Source organism: Aethalodelphis obliquidens, unplaced genomic scaffold (assembly GCF_003676395.1).
Source record: "Aethalodelphis obliquidens isolate GAN/ISIS:26980383/991018 unplaced genomic scaffold, ASM367639v1 scaffold62, whole genome shotgun sequence".
Lineage (NCBI taxonomy): Eukaryota > Metazoa > Chordata > Mammalia > Artiodactyla > Delphinidae > Aethalodelphis > Aethalodelphis obliquidens.
In genome coordinates, this window is record NW_020838006.1 from 4,379,262 (window position 1) to 4,396,485 (window position 17,224).

At 43.1% G+C, this 17,224-nt stretch overlaps 1 protein-coding gene and 1 non-coding gene across 5 annotated transcripts in view; one reads left to right on the top strand and one right to left on the bottom strand.

Annotated features, from left to right (window-relative positions):
* Window positions 1-17,224, bottom strand: part of OSBPL10 (oxysterol binding protein like 10) — a 298,101-nt gene that overhangs the window by 192,308 nt on the left and 88,569 nt on the right. For all 4 annotated transcript variants that reach the window (XM_027088152.1, XM_027088151.1, XM_027088150.1 and 1 more), the window contains 2 exons: window positions 7,275-7,450; window positions 755-834 (listed from right to left, as the gene is read on the bottom strand). In XM_027088152.1, coding sequence (XP_026943953.1) covers window positions 755-834; window positions 7,275-7,450 — 256 coding nt within the window. The remainder of the gene's footprint in view (window positions 1-754; window positions 835-7,274; window positions 7,451-17,224) is intronic.
* On the top strand, window positions 6,288-6,360 carry TRNAW-CCA (transfer RNA tryptophan (anticodon CCA)). The gene has a single exon. It is a non-coding gene; the product is annotated as a tRNA-Trp (tRNA).

Below are 17,224 nucleotides of genomic sequence, written 5' to 3' on the forward strand. Positions count from 1 at the left end.
CTAATTTATCCCTCCCCTGCCATCCGCTTTAGCAACCTCAAGTTTGTTTTCTATGTCTGTGAGTTTGTTTCCATTCTGTATATGCATTCATTTGTATTATTTTTTTAGATTCTACATATAAGCGATAACAAATAGTATTTGGCTTTCTCTGTCTGACTTATTTATTTCCTGTATTTAAGGATAGGAGATCCTCCAAATAATCCATGAAAATGCCTACCTCCTATCTCCTATCCCCTGCGCATCTGTACCAAGATCTCAGACTGAATCCTGAGGCGAAGCTAATTCATACATGGATACCAAACTACCTGAGAACATTCTGACACACTTAGATGCAGAAGCACCTTACAGAGCGCTTCGTCGAGCTGGGGTCTCGTTTTATTTAAGGGTCTGTGACAAGGAGTCTTCGTAAATCTGACTCCTCTGCCGCCGCCACAATGACACCATCTGCTCAAGCTTCTCCGCAGACCAGTTACCAGCTGCCTAAATGGACAACACAGAAAGACACAGGAGTGTCTTTCCAGAATCAGTTCCAATAAAGTGTCTGCATTCCCCTTCACTCTACCTACAAGCAAATCCTCCCACCTTTCTCTTGGCTTTAAATGTAAATGTCACAGGACAAGTATGAATTCCTCGATGGTGGAGAACTTTAAAGATACTATGGAAAACAGCTTCCCCCAAGAAGCCAATCACTGGGCTGAAGGCTGATCCCAGCAGATGCAACGCCCCCCCTCCACCCCACCCCGCAGTGACTTACCTTAGAATTCATCTCCATGTGGTATTTGGCACAAGCTCGAAGCTGAGTCACCCAGAACTGTTTCTCTTTTGCATCAGCAGCTAAAATAGAGAAAGAAAGGTTTGGAGCAATTGAGCCAAAACACATCCAATCCATTTCTACACGCACCTGAGGGGTTGGGGGCCTGGGAATGAAGGAGCAAAAGGCAAATGCAGATGGTACTCATGCCAAAAATCTGGCGACACCAAATCTCAATCAAAAATCCTTTTTTTTTTTTTTTTTAACAAATCTAAAAAGTTTTGAGAAACTTAAAGGGATTTTCAGAATTCCATCTTCCTGGATGGAATCACTTAAACACATACAGATCAATTTCTCCGAAAGTAATCAATACACTTATATTCTTTCTCTTTTTTTAAATTTCTAACAGATTTTTTAACAGCTTTGAGATAGAATTTACATACATAAAATTCACCTGTTTTTAATATTAAGTGATTTCTAGTATATTTACAGAATAGTACAACCATGACCATAATCTTGGTTTAGAATATTTCCAGTATCCCCCAAAGAATCCTCCACCCATCAGCAGTCACTTCCCATTTCTCTCTCCCCACCCCCTTTCCCATCCCTAGGCAACCACTAATCTGCTTCCTGCCTCATAGATTTGCCTATTCTAGACATTCCATATGAATGCTCCCATGCAGTATGTGGCTGCCTTCTTTTACTTAATGTTTTTCAGGTTCATCCACATTGTAGCATTTTTATTGCCCCAACACATTTTTTTTAAATCTCTCTTTTCAAATTATAAATACCAACTCAGAAACTTCAAACAGAACAAAACTGAATAAAGTAAGTTTCTTGTCATTAGAAGGGAGTTAGAGGTGGAATTTCTTTTTCAGTGGGGCATTATCTAAGTGGCTGCAAATATGCTTTGTTAAAACACTTTGCTTTACTGTGTAGTACACAGTGGGGGCACCTAATATAGTCCTATGACAGGTGCTTAATGAAGGTTTCCCTGAAGAAGTGACCAAAAAATTCCCTCTTAAACCACGTTAAAAACCTAACTTATTCTGAAATGTCTGTTATGAGAACAATTTGGCCAATTTTTTAAACTCTTCTGAAAAAGTCATTTCTACTTCTTTAAAAAGCAGCAGGGAGGAGAAAACATGATTATTTTTAATGCCTCTACCACATGTGGCTAAAAGGAGGATCAAAGTGCAGTGTTTAAGGCCCCTTTGTTAACTATCGGAGTTGGAATGTGGAGTTATCAGCCTTTACAAAATTAGCGTTCAGTTGAATTACCATTTTAATATATGTTCTCAAGGGTTCTTATTATGACTGAACAGAACAAGGTACAAAATGTTGACTTACAGACCCTCAAATGTCCCCCAAAGAGACATTACAGTACCAGTCACTTGCACAGTCACAATCTTCCATCTACACCCCCATCTCTCAAATATATAAAATTATTTTCTTAAAAGATCATGGATACATAATAGGTTCTAATAAAATCCAAGTTAATTTAATTGCATAACTCACTGCATAAATATTTTAACAGAATATATACTGCATAAATGTTAAATATGCAGAAAACAAAATGATTCCCCTAGAAATTTGTATCATTTACAAAAATGAGCCTGTCATCTGTCAATAAAACCCAACTTCAGCTTGAACTTCTGGTGAAGAAATCTGGAAGTGCAGACCAGCGTAAGACTAGGTGAACCCTACTTCCAAAGAATAAAAGGATTCTGCAGAAACTAGAGCCATTTTCCTTAGGAACATGAAGAATTGCTGCTTTGTGGCAGTACCCAAAGGCTCCAAAAACATTCCCAAAGCTGCTCATCTATTAACATCAAGATTCATCTCTACACGTAGCGAGACGTGAAATGAGAAAACCAATGCCCAGATTCTTTGGGATGGACCAAGGACCAGCCAGAAAGAGGCAGAAATGTGTCCTCCCTCTGCTGTAGTGGGTAAGTTTAAGCTAAATTTAGCCCTTGTGATTAGTTCATGCAGATAATAAAACTTTTATGTTTGCTATTAAAACAACCCTTAAAAAAAACAAACTTGGGGTTTAATAACCCAGAGAATAAAAACTAAAAGGCAAAATGAGATGGCTCAAATGGTTAATTGGTTGGGCTGTTCTTTTGTACGGGTTCATGTCATTTTAGAAACCACAGGTGGGTTTATAGCAATACAAGCCTACCTCAAGAAACAAGAAAAATCTCAAATGAACAAACTAACCTTACACCTAAAGGAACTAGAGAAAGAAGAACAAACAAAACCCAAAGTTAGTAGAAGAAAAGAAATCATAAAGATCAGAGCAGAAATAAATGAAATAGAAACAAAGAAAACAATAGCAAAGATCAATAAAACTAAAAGCTGGTTCTTTGAGAAGATAAACAAAACTGATAAACCATTAGCCAGACTCATCAAGAAAAATAGGGAGAGGACTCAAATCAATAAAATTAGAAATGAAAAAGGAGAAGTTACAACAGACACCGCAAAAATACAAAGCATCCTAAGAGACTACTACAAGCAACTATATGCCAATAAAATGGACAACCTGGAAGAAATGGACAAATTCTTAGAAATGCACAACCTTCCAAGACTGAACCAGGAAGAAATAGAAATTATGAACAGACCAATCACAAGTAATGAAATTGAAAGTGATTAAAAATCTTCCAACAAACAAAAGTCCAGGACCAGATGGCTTCACAGGTGAATTCTATCAAACATTTAGAGAAGACCCATCCTTCTCAAACTCTTCCAAAAAATTGCAGAGAAAGGAACACTCCCAAACTCATTCTATGAGGCCACCATCACCCTGATACCAAAACCAGACAAAGATACTACAAAAAAAGAAAATTACAGACCAATATCACTGATAAACATAGATGCAAAAATCCTCAACAAAATACTAGCAAACAGAATTCAACAACACATTAAAAGGATCATACACCACAATCAAGTGGGATTTATCCCAGGGATTCAAGGATTCTTCAATATATGCAAATCAATCAATGTGATACACCATATTAACAAACTGAAGAATAAAACCCATATGATCATCTCAGTAGATGCAGAAAAAGCTTTTGACAAAATTCAACACCAACTTATGATAAAAACTTTCCAAATGTGGGCATAGAGGGAACCTACCTCAACATAATGAAGGCCATATATGACAAATCCCACAGCAAACATCATTCCCAATGGTGAAAAACTGAAAGCATTTCCTAAGATCAGGAAGAAGACAAGGATGTCCACACTCACCACTATTATTCAACATAGTTTGGAAGTCTTAGCCGTGGCAACCAGAGAAGAAAAAGAAATAAAAGGAATACAAATTGGAAAAGAAGAAGAAAAAGTCACTGTTTTTAGATGACATGATACTATACATAGAGAATCCTAAAGATGCCACCAGAAAACTACTAAAGCTAATCAACGAATTTGGTAAGGTTGCAGGATACAAAAATTAAAGCGCAGAAATCGCTTGCTTATACTCTAACAACAAAAGATCAGAAAGAGAAATTAAGGAAACAATCCCATTCACCACTGCAACAAAAAGAATTAAATACCTAGGAATAAACCTACCTAAGGAGGTAAAAGACCTGTATGCACAAAACTATAAGACACTGACAAAAGAAATTAAAGATGATACCAACAGATGGAGAGATATACCATGTTCTTGGATTGGAAGCATCAATACTGTGAAAATGACTACACTACCCAAAGCAGTCAACAGATTCAATGCAATCCCTATCAAATTAGCAATGGCATTTTTTACAGAACTAGAACAAAAAAATCTTAAAATTTGTATGCAGACACAAAAGACCCCAAACAGCCAAAGCAGTCTTGAGGGAAAAAAACAGAGCTGGAGGAATCAGACTCCCTGACTTCAGACTATCCTACAAAGCTACAGTAATCAAGACAGCATGGTAGTGGCACAAAAACGGAAATATAGATCAATGGAACAGGATAGAAAGCCCAGAGATAAACCCATGCACCTATGGTCAACTAATCTATGATAAAGGAGGCAAGGATATACAATGGAGAAAAGACAGTCTCTTCAGTAAGCGGTGCTGGGAAAACTGGACAGCTACATGTAAAAGAATGAAATTAGAACACTCCCTAACACCATACACAAAAATAAACTCAAAATGGATTACAGACCTAAATATAAGACTGGACACTATAAAACTCTTAGAGGAAAACATAGGAAGAACACTCTTCGACATAAATCACAGCAAGATCTTTTTTGATCCACCTCCTAGAGAAATGGAAATAAAAACAAAAATAAACAAATGGGACCTAATGAAACTTAAAAGCTTTTGCACAGCAAAGCAAACTACAAAAAAGACGAAAAGACAACCCTCAGAATGGGAGAAAGTATTTGCAAATGAATCAACGGACAACGGATTAATCTCCAAAATATATAAACAGCTCATGCAGCTCAATATTAAAAAAAAAAACTCAATCAAAAAATGGGCAGAAGACCTAAATAGACATTTCTCCAAAGAAGACATACAGGATGGCCAAGAAGCACATGAAAAGCTGCTCAACATCACTAATTATTAGAGAAACGCAAATCAAAACTACAATGAGGTATCACCTCACACCAGTTACAATGGGCATCTACCAACAACAAATGCTGGAGAGGGTGTGGAGAAAAGGGAACCCTCTTGCACTGTTGGTGGGAATGTAAATTGATACAGCCACTATGGAGCACAGTATGGAGGTTCCTTACAAAACTAAAAACAGAATTACCATATGACCCAGCAATCCCACTACTGGGTATATACCCTGAGAAAACCATAATTCAAAAAGACACATGCACCCCAATGTTCACTGCAGCACTATTTACAATATCCAGGTCATGGAAGCAACCTGAATGCCCACAGGCAGACGAATGGATAAAGAAGATGTGGTAGATATATACAATGGAATACTAAGCCACAAAAAGGAATTAAACTGGGTCATTTGTAGAGACTGTCATATAGAGTGAAGTAAGTCAGAAAGAGAAAAACAAATATCGTATATTAACGCATATATGTGCAACCTAGAAAAATGGTACAGATGAACCGGTTTGCAGGGCAGAAAGAGAGACACAGATGTAGAGAACAAACGTATGGACACCAACGGGGGAAAGCGAGTGGGGGTGGGGGGGGTGGTGTGATGAATTGGGAGATTGGGATTGACATGTATACACTAATATGTATAAAATGGATAACAAATAAGAACCTGCTGTATAAAAAAATAAAATTCAATAGAAAAGAAAACGAAACCACAGGCGGCGGTGGGGCATTAAGTTTTTCACCTGCTATTGTTTCTGCTCTGACACTTTATTAAGCAATAAAGAGCAAAGAGAAACCAAGGACCATATAAATCTGGGACACACACTGTATGAATCTCCAAAGAGAACATGAATCTTCTCACAGTTCCCAAAAAACAAAAAACTTTCTTCAACTATAGACAATTTTATATCATAGGTTTGTGGATTGTTTTATAGATCCTGAGATATGACTTGTATATTGATAATAAAAGAACCTCAGGAAATTCCCTGGTGGTCCAGTGGTTAGGACTCTGCACTTCCAAAGCCAGAGGCCCAGGTTCAATCCCTGGTTGGGGAACTAAGATTCCACAAGCTGCACAGCGTGGCCAAAAAATAAAAATAAAGGAACCTCAGCTTAGCCTGCCTCTGGGTAGCAAAGCTTGGAGGAAGGTCAGCAAACTGACTCTGTGTGTGTGTACATGCACAAGCGTGCAAACATGTGCATTTGGGGTTTGGTTTTGTTATGTTGTTAGAAGAAGACTGACAATTTTTCCAGCAATGTGCCCATGATAGAATGCTGGAAGAATGATCTAGCGATCAAATCACACCGCTGCAGACAACTCTGGCCCATCAGAAAACCTGCGAGGTGGATATGCCTCGGGGGCGACAAGACCTACAGTTCTGGCCAAATGCTGGGCTTCCCCGAGACCTGAGGAGAATGCTTAGCAGACCTCAGCTTTCAAGAAGCAAAGAGAAGGGGAGAAAGTGGACAACAGGACATAACACCAGTTGGCTTTTCACCAGGCTCTAGGGCCACAATGGGTTAAATAAAGTACAGGTGAAGGGGCCTCTACTAAGAGCTGGTTCTAGAGGAACTTTGAGCGGAGGACACCATGACCCTTAAAAGGCTTGACCTGTGCTCAGATCACAGCCCCACGGGCACTGGAGGAAAGACTGACAGTATACGGTCCAGGAAAATATATACTGAGCTAATATGAAAAATCTGCCCAAGTCCTGAGGCTCAGCCAGGTTTGCGATCACTCACCTTTTGTTTGTCCTTAATTGCTCAGTTAATTAGGACAAACACTTCCTAATGTCAGCTCCTCTCCCCACCCCAGGGGTAGGAGAAGCAGCATCTGTCACCAGAGTCCGCAAACCCGGCAAATTGTTAAAGGTGATTTTTAAAAAAAAATCAAAAAACAAGATAGCCATCACCATAGTAACTGTGAACCCAGGAGGCCCGTCTGAAAAGTTCCCGGGAGAAGAACGTACCTCTCAGTTTGTACATCTCCCCATTGGCAGAGTACACGACCAGCATATGAGGCGCTTCGTCACTCAGGGACACGATGGCGCCAGACAGAGACAGGGCCCCTCGGGGCTTCTGGTGTTTGCTTTGCTCATTCACAAAATACTGCAGGATACCAGCCTCAAAATCCAGCACAAAGTACCTGTGTGGAGAAACCACAGTGCATCAGTTTTCTCTCCAAGCAAAGAAGAAAAAGAACATAAGCCTTAAATTGACATCAAGGCTCCCAATCCAGGATGCTGGAAGCTAAACGTCCCTGCCAGGCACCCACACAAGTCATCCCTGTGTAGGGAGAGAGCACCCAATTCTTAAGTCAAAGCAGAACCTGTCATGGCCCCTGGGGCAAGGGCAAGGGCCAGGCCCATTCTCGATTCGGTGCAATGCCCATTCATACGTAAGCCTCAGAATGGTAAAGAAGAGAGAAGCATTGGGACACAGACTCTGGTAACAGGCTCCACGTGACCTCACAGGAACAGCTGAAATTCACAGCCCAGAAGCAGCAAACTGGGCCAGACTCCAGCCAACAGCCTGGGCACTGTATGGGGCCTGAGCTCCAGAGCTGGTCAATCCAGCCAACTGGAGGTGCTCACACAGCCCCCTGGGCATCCTCCAGCGGGCCCTTCCGTGGATCACTTTTCACACAAAGGGACAAGATTCCCTCCGCTCTGGGAGGCTGTAATGCCACTGGAGTCTACATTCAGGGTGAAAACAGGGAAACTGCTAATTGCCTGAATCACTCAAACAAATCTTGGTAGCCGAGTACCTGGCCTGTTGATAGTCACCATCTATCACCAGGAAGCAATCAAGACAACGTCCCCTTCTCCACCAGGACGAGTTGTCTTCATGTGAGACCCACATGCCCGCTGCGACCCAGAGGCTCACCACAGCCCCTGCTGACTCTCCCAGCCTCTCACTTTCTGCTCCACCCACGCTGGCTCACCCAGCTGCCTTCCACCACTTTGCTCATGCCGTTTCCCCCACCTGGAGCAGTTACTCGAAGTGATACAGATCGTTACCAATCCACAACATCGAAACTCTTCCCACAATTGGGCTTCGCATCAGCATCCAGCTGCACATCAGTAGGTTTGTCTCATTAAAGAAAGAGTCCAGACATTGTCTGACACACATGGCGCACACAAGCCACAATACCAGTCTCAAACCAACCACGGCGCAATTGGGGGGTGGGAGGAAGCAAGTTCTTCGTCAGCTTGAGATATACTTGCCACCCCTGTGGCTAAAACGTGGTTCCCTGCCCTATTAACTGCACGGTAACTTCAGGAACAACTCAGGTGCCACCAACTTGAGAAAGCGTCTCCTGACCAGGTTAAATCTTCCTCCCACAAGCTCTCACTCTGAACTCACCCCTCATGGCCCTGGCCTCATCGGGTGTCTACATTTGCAGGATTATGCGATTCAATGTCTGGTTCCCCCCAGACTCTACGCTGTTCGGAGGCGGACAGTGCCCGACACCTCGCTGATACTCAGTTAATATTTATTCAGTGAATAAATGAAAGGGAAAAAACTACCAAATTCCACTCTTTTCAATCCGTGCACCAAAGCAGCTGGGTCACCACTGTGAACTTGCAGAGGCACTGGAAAATATGTCACACTTTTGAGGGATATAGAGTGATGCTCAACATCGGTCAGATATAAAGCATACGAACAACTCAGGCAGTTTTCACAGTTTCGATACTAGTTGCACTGCATTCCTTTCAAAGACATAGCATCTTTGCAAAGCTGGGTTTTCAGCAGTTGCTGGGTTAACAAGGAAACATCGACAGGGAATAGGAAGAGGGCAACGATGCCAACAAAATCCCAAGGTTTGAGAGAGAAGCTGTGCAGAATCCGCAGACACACACAGTCCATCAACAAGCACTTGCAGTTATTTAATGGAGACACATATTCATAACGTAGAAACATAAATTTATGTTGATTATTTTTTCAAAAGGCCACTGAGTTGTTAGGACATCAATGTACATGAAGTTGTTTGGAGCTGGCTGCTTTAATAATAATTTTTAAAAATCTGGGGCTTCCCTGGTGGCGCAGTGGTTGAGAGTCCGCCTGCCGATGCAGGGGACACGGGTTCGTGCCCCGGTCCGGGAGGATCCCACATGCCGCGGAGCGGCTGGGCCCGTGAGCCATGGCCGCTGAGCCTGTGCGTCCAGAGCCTGTGCTCCGCAACGGGAGAGGCCACAACAGTGAGAGGCCCGCGTACCGCAAAAAAAAAAAAAGCTGACTGCTTTCATAATAAATGAAACTGTAGGATATTTTTTAACCTCTAAGCACCACGAACCAAGAAAGTTTACAAAATTCTGACTTAATTGATTCTCATAGTAACCAACAGACAGCCATCATTATTCCCCATTTTACAGGCACTAAGACTCAAAGAAACTCAAAATCTAAGTCCCACTTGTCTGTGTCCAAATCCACACCTGGTTCAGTCCAGCACTCACAAACTCTCCTTCGAGTCTCACGCAAGTCCCCCCGCTTGTCGCTTGCTCCGTGTCACCTCTCCTGTATCCACTTAGGTACTTTATTCTCCAAAGCTTCCTGCTCCAACAGAGCTAGCCGGGCTGAAAGCACCTTTGCCTGGTCACAGAGGTCCCACCTCATCCCCATCCCACAGAGCAGGCGCACCTGACGACCCAGGTCTCAACCCTCCAAAACTCCAATTCCTCTAAGAAACATTAATTATTTGTAACATTCCAAATGTCCTGGCCAAGGCTATTTACCTTTTTTACCCCTCTCCTTCCCTATCTCTCGAGTCACAATAATAAGGATATACTTCTGGATAAATCAAGACACAAAAGTGTGCTCCTGGACCAGGACTATTCAAAGTGCGGTTCCTCGCCCAGCAGTATCAACATCACCTGGGAGCTTATCTGAAACGTAAATTCTTGGCCCCACCCAAGACCTGCTGAATCAGAAACGGGTGGGGGTGTGGGGCGGCCAGGAAGCTTCCAGGTGATTCTGATGCAGCTCAAATTTGAGAAGCACTGGCCTAAACTAATAGCTCATCACCCAATCCCTACCCTCCATTTCCAGGAGACACAAGCAGAATACATTACCCAGCTTTCCTCGTAAGGATGTGTGGCCATTTGAGCTGTAGCCAACAGAATGTGAGCAGAAGAAATGCAAGCCAGGCCTATAACATACAGACAGACAGACGCATGCACATGTGCGCACACATGTGCCCGCACACACACACACACACACACACACACACATACAGATTGGAATGGAGACACCCTGCAGGGCAACTCGGGATCTACAACAGGTGTGGCAAAGACACAAGAGGGAAGCAGCCTGGATCCCCGAATTACCACCTGGAAGAGAGTCACCTCATTTCTACATGGATGAGAAAGAAGCTTCTGCTTATTAGGCCACTAAGATCAGTTAAAGAAGCCAGCCTGACAAATTCACAAAAAATATTTTTTAAATGTCTATTTTCACATCCTTCTACTTGAAATGTGCTCCTCTCCTCCCTTCTGTGATGTGAAGACCAAATTCCATCAACGAGAGAATACCTGGGGTGATTTCTGAGCCGCCAGTGGTCACATTGTTCAAATGCTGACCCTGCGCTTCTCTTTAAGAGTAAATGTTCTCACGAAATTGAGTTATATGTAGTGAGGTGGATGGACTTAGAGTCTGTCATACACAGTGAAGTAAGTCAGAAGGAGAAAAACAAATACCGTATGCTAACACATATATATGGAATCTAAAAAAAAAAAAAAGAAAGTGGTACTGATGAACCTAGTTGCAGGGCAGAAATAAAGAGGTAGACATAGAAAACGGACTTGAGGACATGGGGTGGGAGGGCAAAGCTGGGGCGAAGTGAGAGTAGCAACGACATATACACACTACCGAATGTAAAATAGTTGTCTGGTGGGAAGCAGCAGCATAGCACAGGGAGATCAGCTCGGTGCTTTGCGATGACCTAGAGGGGTGGGATAGGGAGGGTGGGAGAGAGCCTCAAGAGGGAGGGGATATGGGGACATGTGTATGCATATGGCTGATTCACTTTGTTGTGCAACAGAAACTAACACAATATTGTGAAGCAATTATACTCCAATAAAGATCTATTAAAAAAAAGAGCAAATGTTTTCCACGTGACCTATATTTAATGTCAGCACAGTCATGGTGACTGCAGCTGTGCAGACACGGCTCCTGGCAAATCACAGGATGAAGAGCAAGAATCCGTACAAGCGTAGGGAAGGAACCTCGGCTCCGACTACAGCATTCTGTGTCTCCAGCCGCCCCTGCACCCCCCAAACCGCTCTGGCAGAGCAGCAGTGTCCCCCATCCATAAACATGCCTCCTTTACACAGCAGGAAGTAGGAAAGGTACTGCATCGCATAACCTGAACAGGCTTCAAGGAAAAGGCAAGAGCAAGTGGCCCTCAACTCCCCTGCCCACCCCCCATCCACCCTGTGTCGTTGGCTGGAACGGAGAAAGGGCTGAACACCTCTCTCCCCTTTCTGCTCTGCCCACTCATCAACCAGGCCCCCATCAGCCTTCCCCGCTCCCAGAAGCAGCTTCACAAACGCATCCTGCTCAGACCAACCATATATTTGCAAAGGACATTGTTAAGAAGCTGGTACCAAGAAATGAATTGAATACTGGGGTTTTTTTTCAATAAGGATGACAGAATAACCAGTTGAGGTCACATTATGCAGAATACGGGAACACATTAATGATTTTTCACATTACCTATTTCAAAATGACAACTTAATTCTAACCCCCTGCCTCAGGCAGAAAAGAAAACATATTTCCACTGCTTCCTAAAATAGTTTTAATGCAAATGCACAGGTTTGAATCATGTGCACTAAGCAAGGTCATCAATAATTTACTCCTTTTCTAAAGACAGTTAAAAATTCCATCGTATTTGGAAGGGAGTGAAAGGAGAATATCTGATTAAAAATTACAACAGACTAAACATCAAGTGTTCTTTCAGGATGGTCTTTGAAAGTTGATTTAGGTTGTGTCCCATGCAGGTAGGAGCTGTCCACGCGGCACTAAGAAGGGCATTGCCTGGGGGTCACATCCCCTGGGAGGAAAGAAATTGCATTTGGATCCCCGCAGGGTCAGGGCTCTGGTCAGGCACTGCTGTTTGAAGCTCGCTGCTGTATCTGAAACTCACAGCTTTCATTCTAAATGGAAAAGTTAACCGTGTTCCTGGATGAGGCTTCATTAAATGAGGTGCAAACGCCGGATAAAATCCTGAAACATTCTTTAAGGTTTTTCCCTCTGGAGAAATGAATAAGACGAACCTAATTCCTAGTGGGTTCTTTTCTAATTAGCATCTCGAGCTTTAGTTTGCAACTTAACCAATGTGCAGGTGAACTTAACTGTATACGGAGGGAACATATTTTAGGGACTATGTTAACAGACCAAAGAGGGTGCTGAGAGAGAAAAGAGAGAAAGGGGGGAGACATCAAACCAACCCATGAAAAGAGCCACCAGTCCCGATCAGGCCAGTTTCGGGGTGGCAGCCTCACCCCGTCCCAAAGCCGGGACCCGCGGCGAGTGGCAGGCCTGCCTCAGGAGGGCTGAGGACAGGCCACTGCTTCAAAAACAACATGTGAGCACGTGCACAGACGTAGACACACCTGCATGCACACACACTCACACGCGCATACACATTCACGCTCACTTGAGCGGGCCTACACACAAAGTAGCTGCCCCTACCCATCACTGCTCTCCAAGCCTTGCCTCGCTGAGGGTCATCTGTCAACACCTGTAGCCTTTTAATTCCCACCCCCACCTGCCTGACATAGTTTCATGAAGGTTCAACTTCAGGATCTAGAAGTTGAAAACCAGACATATTTACTTTGAGAAGGTGGAGGCACACCAATGGCCGTTAGCATCCAGTTAGGAGCAGAAAAATAAAGGGAAAGGATTGGGGGGATGGTGGGGAGGGACATGGGGGAACCAGTTCATTAATGCCAAGAAGCAGAAGGTACAAGCAAACTACAAGAGGGTTACAAAGAGGAAAAAAATGCAGTGAAAAAAAAATCTTTTGAACAGGAACTTTGCCAGACAGGCTTGCTGCTGACAAAAAGCTAAATCATTTCATCTAAACTGAAAAGTGAAAATTAAAGCAAGAGGAAAGGGCTTGAGAAGGGAGGTGACGGCCAGGCCCGTGATGCCTGAGCAGACACCTTTTACACCCACGGTAGTGCTTCCAGGAGGGAGTCAGGACCCCTCCCGTTCTCCATGGGGCTCCGCTGCTCGCTCCACACCAGGCATGAGGCCCTGTCCACCACCCTCCACGCGCGAAAGCGGACCAAGCCCCCAGCTCGCACAGGCGTTTTTCCTGTTGGGATCTGCCTCACCTTCCCAGGCCCTCTATTTTCTTTCTTCTTTTCCCCCCTCGCCCCCACAGTATTTATTAACTATTTATCAAGAGAAGCTATTCTTGGTGGGAATGTAAATTGATACAGCCACTATAGACAACAGTATGGAGGTTCCTTAAAAAACTAAACATAGAACTACCATATGACCCAGCAATCCCACTACTGGATATATACCCTGAGAAAACCACCATTCAAAAAGAGTCATGTACCACAACGTTCATTGCAGCTCTATTTACAATAGCCAGGTCATGGAAGTAACCTAAGTGTCCATCGACAGATGAATGGATAAAAAAGATGTGGCACATGTATACAATGGAATATCAGCCATAAAAAGAAATGAAATTGAGTTATTTGTAGTGAGGTGGATGCACCTAGAGACTGTCATACAGACTGAAGTAAGTCAGAAAGAGAAAGACAAATACCATATGCTAACACATATATATGGAATCTAAAAAAAAAATGGTTATGAAGAACCTAGGGGCAGGACAGGAATAAAGACGTCAACCTACTAGAGAATGGACTTGAGGACACAGGGAGGAGGAAGGGTAAGCTGGGACGAAGTGAGAGACTGGCATGGACATATATATACTACCGAATGTAAAACCGATAGCTAGTGGGAAGCAGCTGCATAGCACAGGGAGATCAGCTTGGTGCTTTGTGACCACCTAGAGGGGTGGGATAGGGAGGGTGGGAGGGAGATGCAAGAGGGAAGAGATATGGGAACATATGTATATGTATAACTGACTCACTTTGTTATAAAGCAGAAACTAACACACCATTGTAAAGCAATTATACTCCAATAAAGATGTTAAAAAAAAAAGAGAGAGAGAGAAGCTATTCTTTAGCCCAAATATTCACACTTCATAGTTCAAGAACACAGCTCAGTGACAAACTTCCATGGAACTGAACCCAAAGAAATTCTTTACATTCCAAAATACTTTGCACTCTGAAAGATGCCAACCTTCTTCACTGCCTCAAACTCTTTCACGGATTCATAATTTCTGAAGAAATCTGCATAAGCCAGGCCCTCTGTCTTCTGAGAAGGTCCTGCTGGAGGCCACCTGTGCCTTGTCCTGGCCATGACAACAGTGACCTTTGTTCTTCAGCTAAAGACCCTTCTCTGGGTTGGGTGACTGACTGCCTAACTGTTCCAGAATCCCAGTCCACACGCCAGCAACACACCAAAATGGCAGCGGCTTGGTCCTGCCGGCCTGGAGCGTCCTGCTCTCCCCACAGTCCCAGGGAGGCCTTGCCCGGTGCAGGCACTACACACCCATATTCCAGGTTTCACCTGCCTTCCAATTCCCTCTTGCCCACAACCACCCGAAATAGCACCATTTCTGAGATCTAGTATCACCACGTTTCTACAACTTCCAACCTATTGCTTATAGAAAATAAAAACTCAAGGAAAATCAGCAAAGCAAAGCATACTCGTGAAGGGAAGGAGGATTTCAAATTGTGGGTGTATTTACCTAAGTTTACCTTAAGTCTTCAAAAGAACTATCAGCTGCTGATCATTGATTAAACACCTCTCATCTTCAGAGATGAATGTATCAAAGTTTACCCCAGAGTTACTTCCGTGGAGCTGCCTGTCTCACATAAGAGAGGGTGTCTCTGCCTCTCCAGGTGGGCCTATGACACGTTGGCCACTGTGGTCTCCTTACCTCAGAAGGGTTCACACTCAAAACCCTTAGAGTTTCTGGCTTGAGAAAGAAGGATAAATCTTCCAGAATTTCTCTCAGGATAACCAAACTTCCTGGAGAGGATAGACGATGGGTCCAAGCATCAAAACCTCACAACAAGGTTCCAAGGCACAGCACCTGCAGGCAACCTCGATCCCAGCCAAGTGTTAAAGTCTGGAATCCTCTCAACACATGAAACTGGGGCAATGGTGAGAGAAAAGCAGAGAGGCCTTCTTACATCTCTCAAATCCCTACTATTCAACCTGTCATCAGAGACTTCCACAACTGCCACCACCCCCCACCAAAAGCACTAAGTGAGAGACTCCAACACACTCCAGAAAGTACTAAACTGTCAGAGGGCCCTAAGGCACATCACCAACTCAGGGATAAATATACTCTGTCACATAACTCAGCCATTATTAAAAATATCCAGGCATGCAATACAAGTTCCACCTCAAATGTATCAGAAAAATGTCATGTACTATGGCCTGTCTATAGCAGAACCATTATGCTGGTCTTCAGATGTCTTAAAAATATATAAACTGAACCACTGATAAAAATGATTGCTAATGTTTACAGAGCACTTTCTATGTGTCACGCATTTGTGCTGCCATATTATCTCATTTACACCTCCCAGCAGTCCTAGGAAGTAGATGTGACCATAACCTCTTTCTACAGATGAAAATTTGAAGCGCAGAAAGGTAAAAAAACACGCTCAAGATCTTACGGAGAGACTTTAACCAGGGAATCTAGCCTTACAGGCCACGGCTCAAAACTAAGATACCTTGTGTTTATTAAAATACCGTTTTCACTACAAAGATGCAAAAACATAGGATCAAAACGGACAGACAGATAAGAAAAAAAAAATTAAACACAATCAGATTGGGAGATTTTTAGAATTCTCCTTTCACCCAGAGTTGGACAGATATGCAGAAAACAAACGGGGATATATAGATTCAAAACAATATATTCCCAAGTTTTATTTCAAATGTTACAAATAATTACATACTCCAATGAAAAATATAACTTCTTTTTAGATGTGCATGGAACATTTTCCAAAATGTTGTCTAAAAAAACATCAAACATCTAAAAGTAGAAATTTTATAGGGCACAATGTTTGCACCTCATAGCAAAATAACATCTGACATGTTAAATACTTAAAAATAATAAATAGTATTAGTTTTAATAATATATTCACATATAATTATGTCATATTATATATTAGTATTAGGAGAAAATATGGGTGGATATTTTTAAACAGTTAGGGTGGGGAGGGCTCCATAACAAGAGATTGCAAAACCATAAAGAAAAGTATTGACACATATTCCTAAATTTAAAAAAATCTCCAGCTAGGGCTTCCCTAGTGGCGCAGTGGTTGAGAGTCTGCCTGCCTATGCAGGGGACACGGGTTCGTGCCCCGGTCCAGGAGGGTCCCACATGCCGCAGAGCGGCTGCGCCCGTGAGCCATGGCCGCTGAGCCTACGCGTCCGGAGCCTGTGCTCCGTAACGGGAGAGGCCACAACAGTGAGGGGCTTGCGTACCGCAAAAAAAAAAAATCTCCAGCTAAAAATAATCCATAAATAAAATTAAAAGACAACCAATAAAGCAGAGTTTTAAAAAAGAATACTGAAGTGTCTTGCCTTCTAAAAAGAATGGTTTTTTTACAGTTTGGGTTACTTCCTCCTGCTTCTGAATCAGCCTGGAAGCTTATTAAAAATGTGGATTCCTGACTCCCAGCCCATACTTAAAAAATCAGAGGCTTCCCTGGTGGCGCAGTGGTTGAGAGTCCGCCTGCCGATGCAAGGGACACGGGTTCGTGCCCCGGTCCGGGAAGATCCCACATGCCGCGGAGTGGCTGGGCCCGTGAGCCATGGCCGC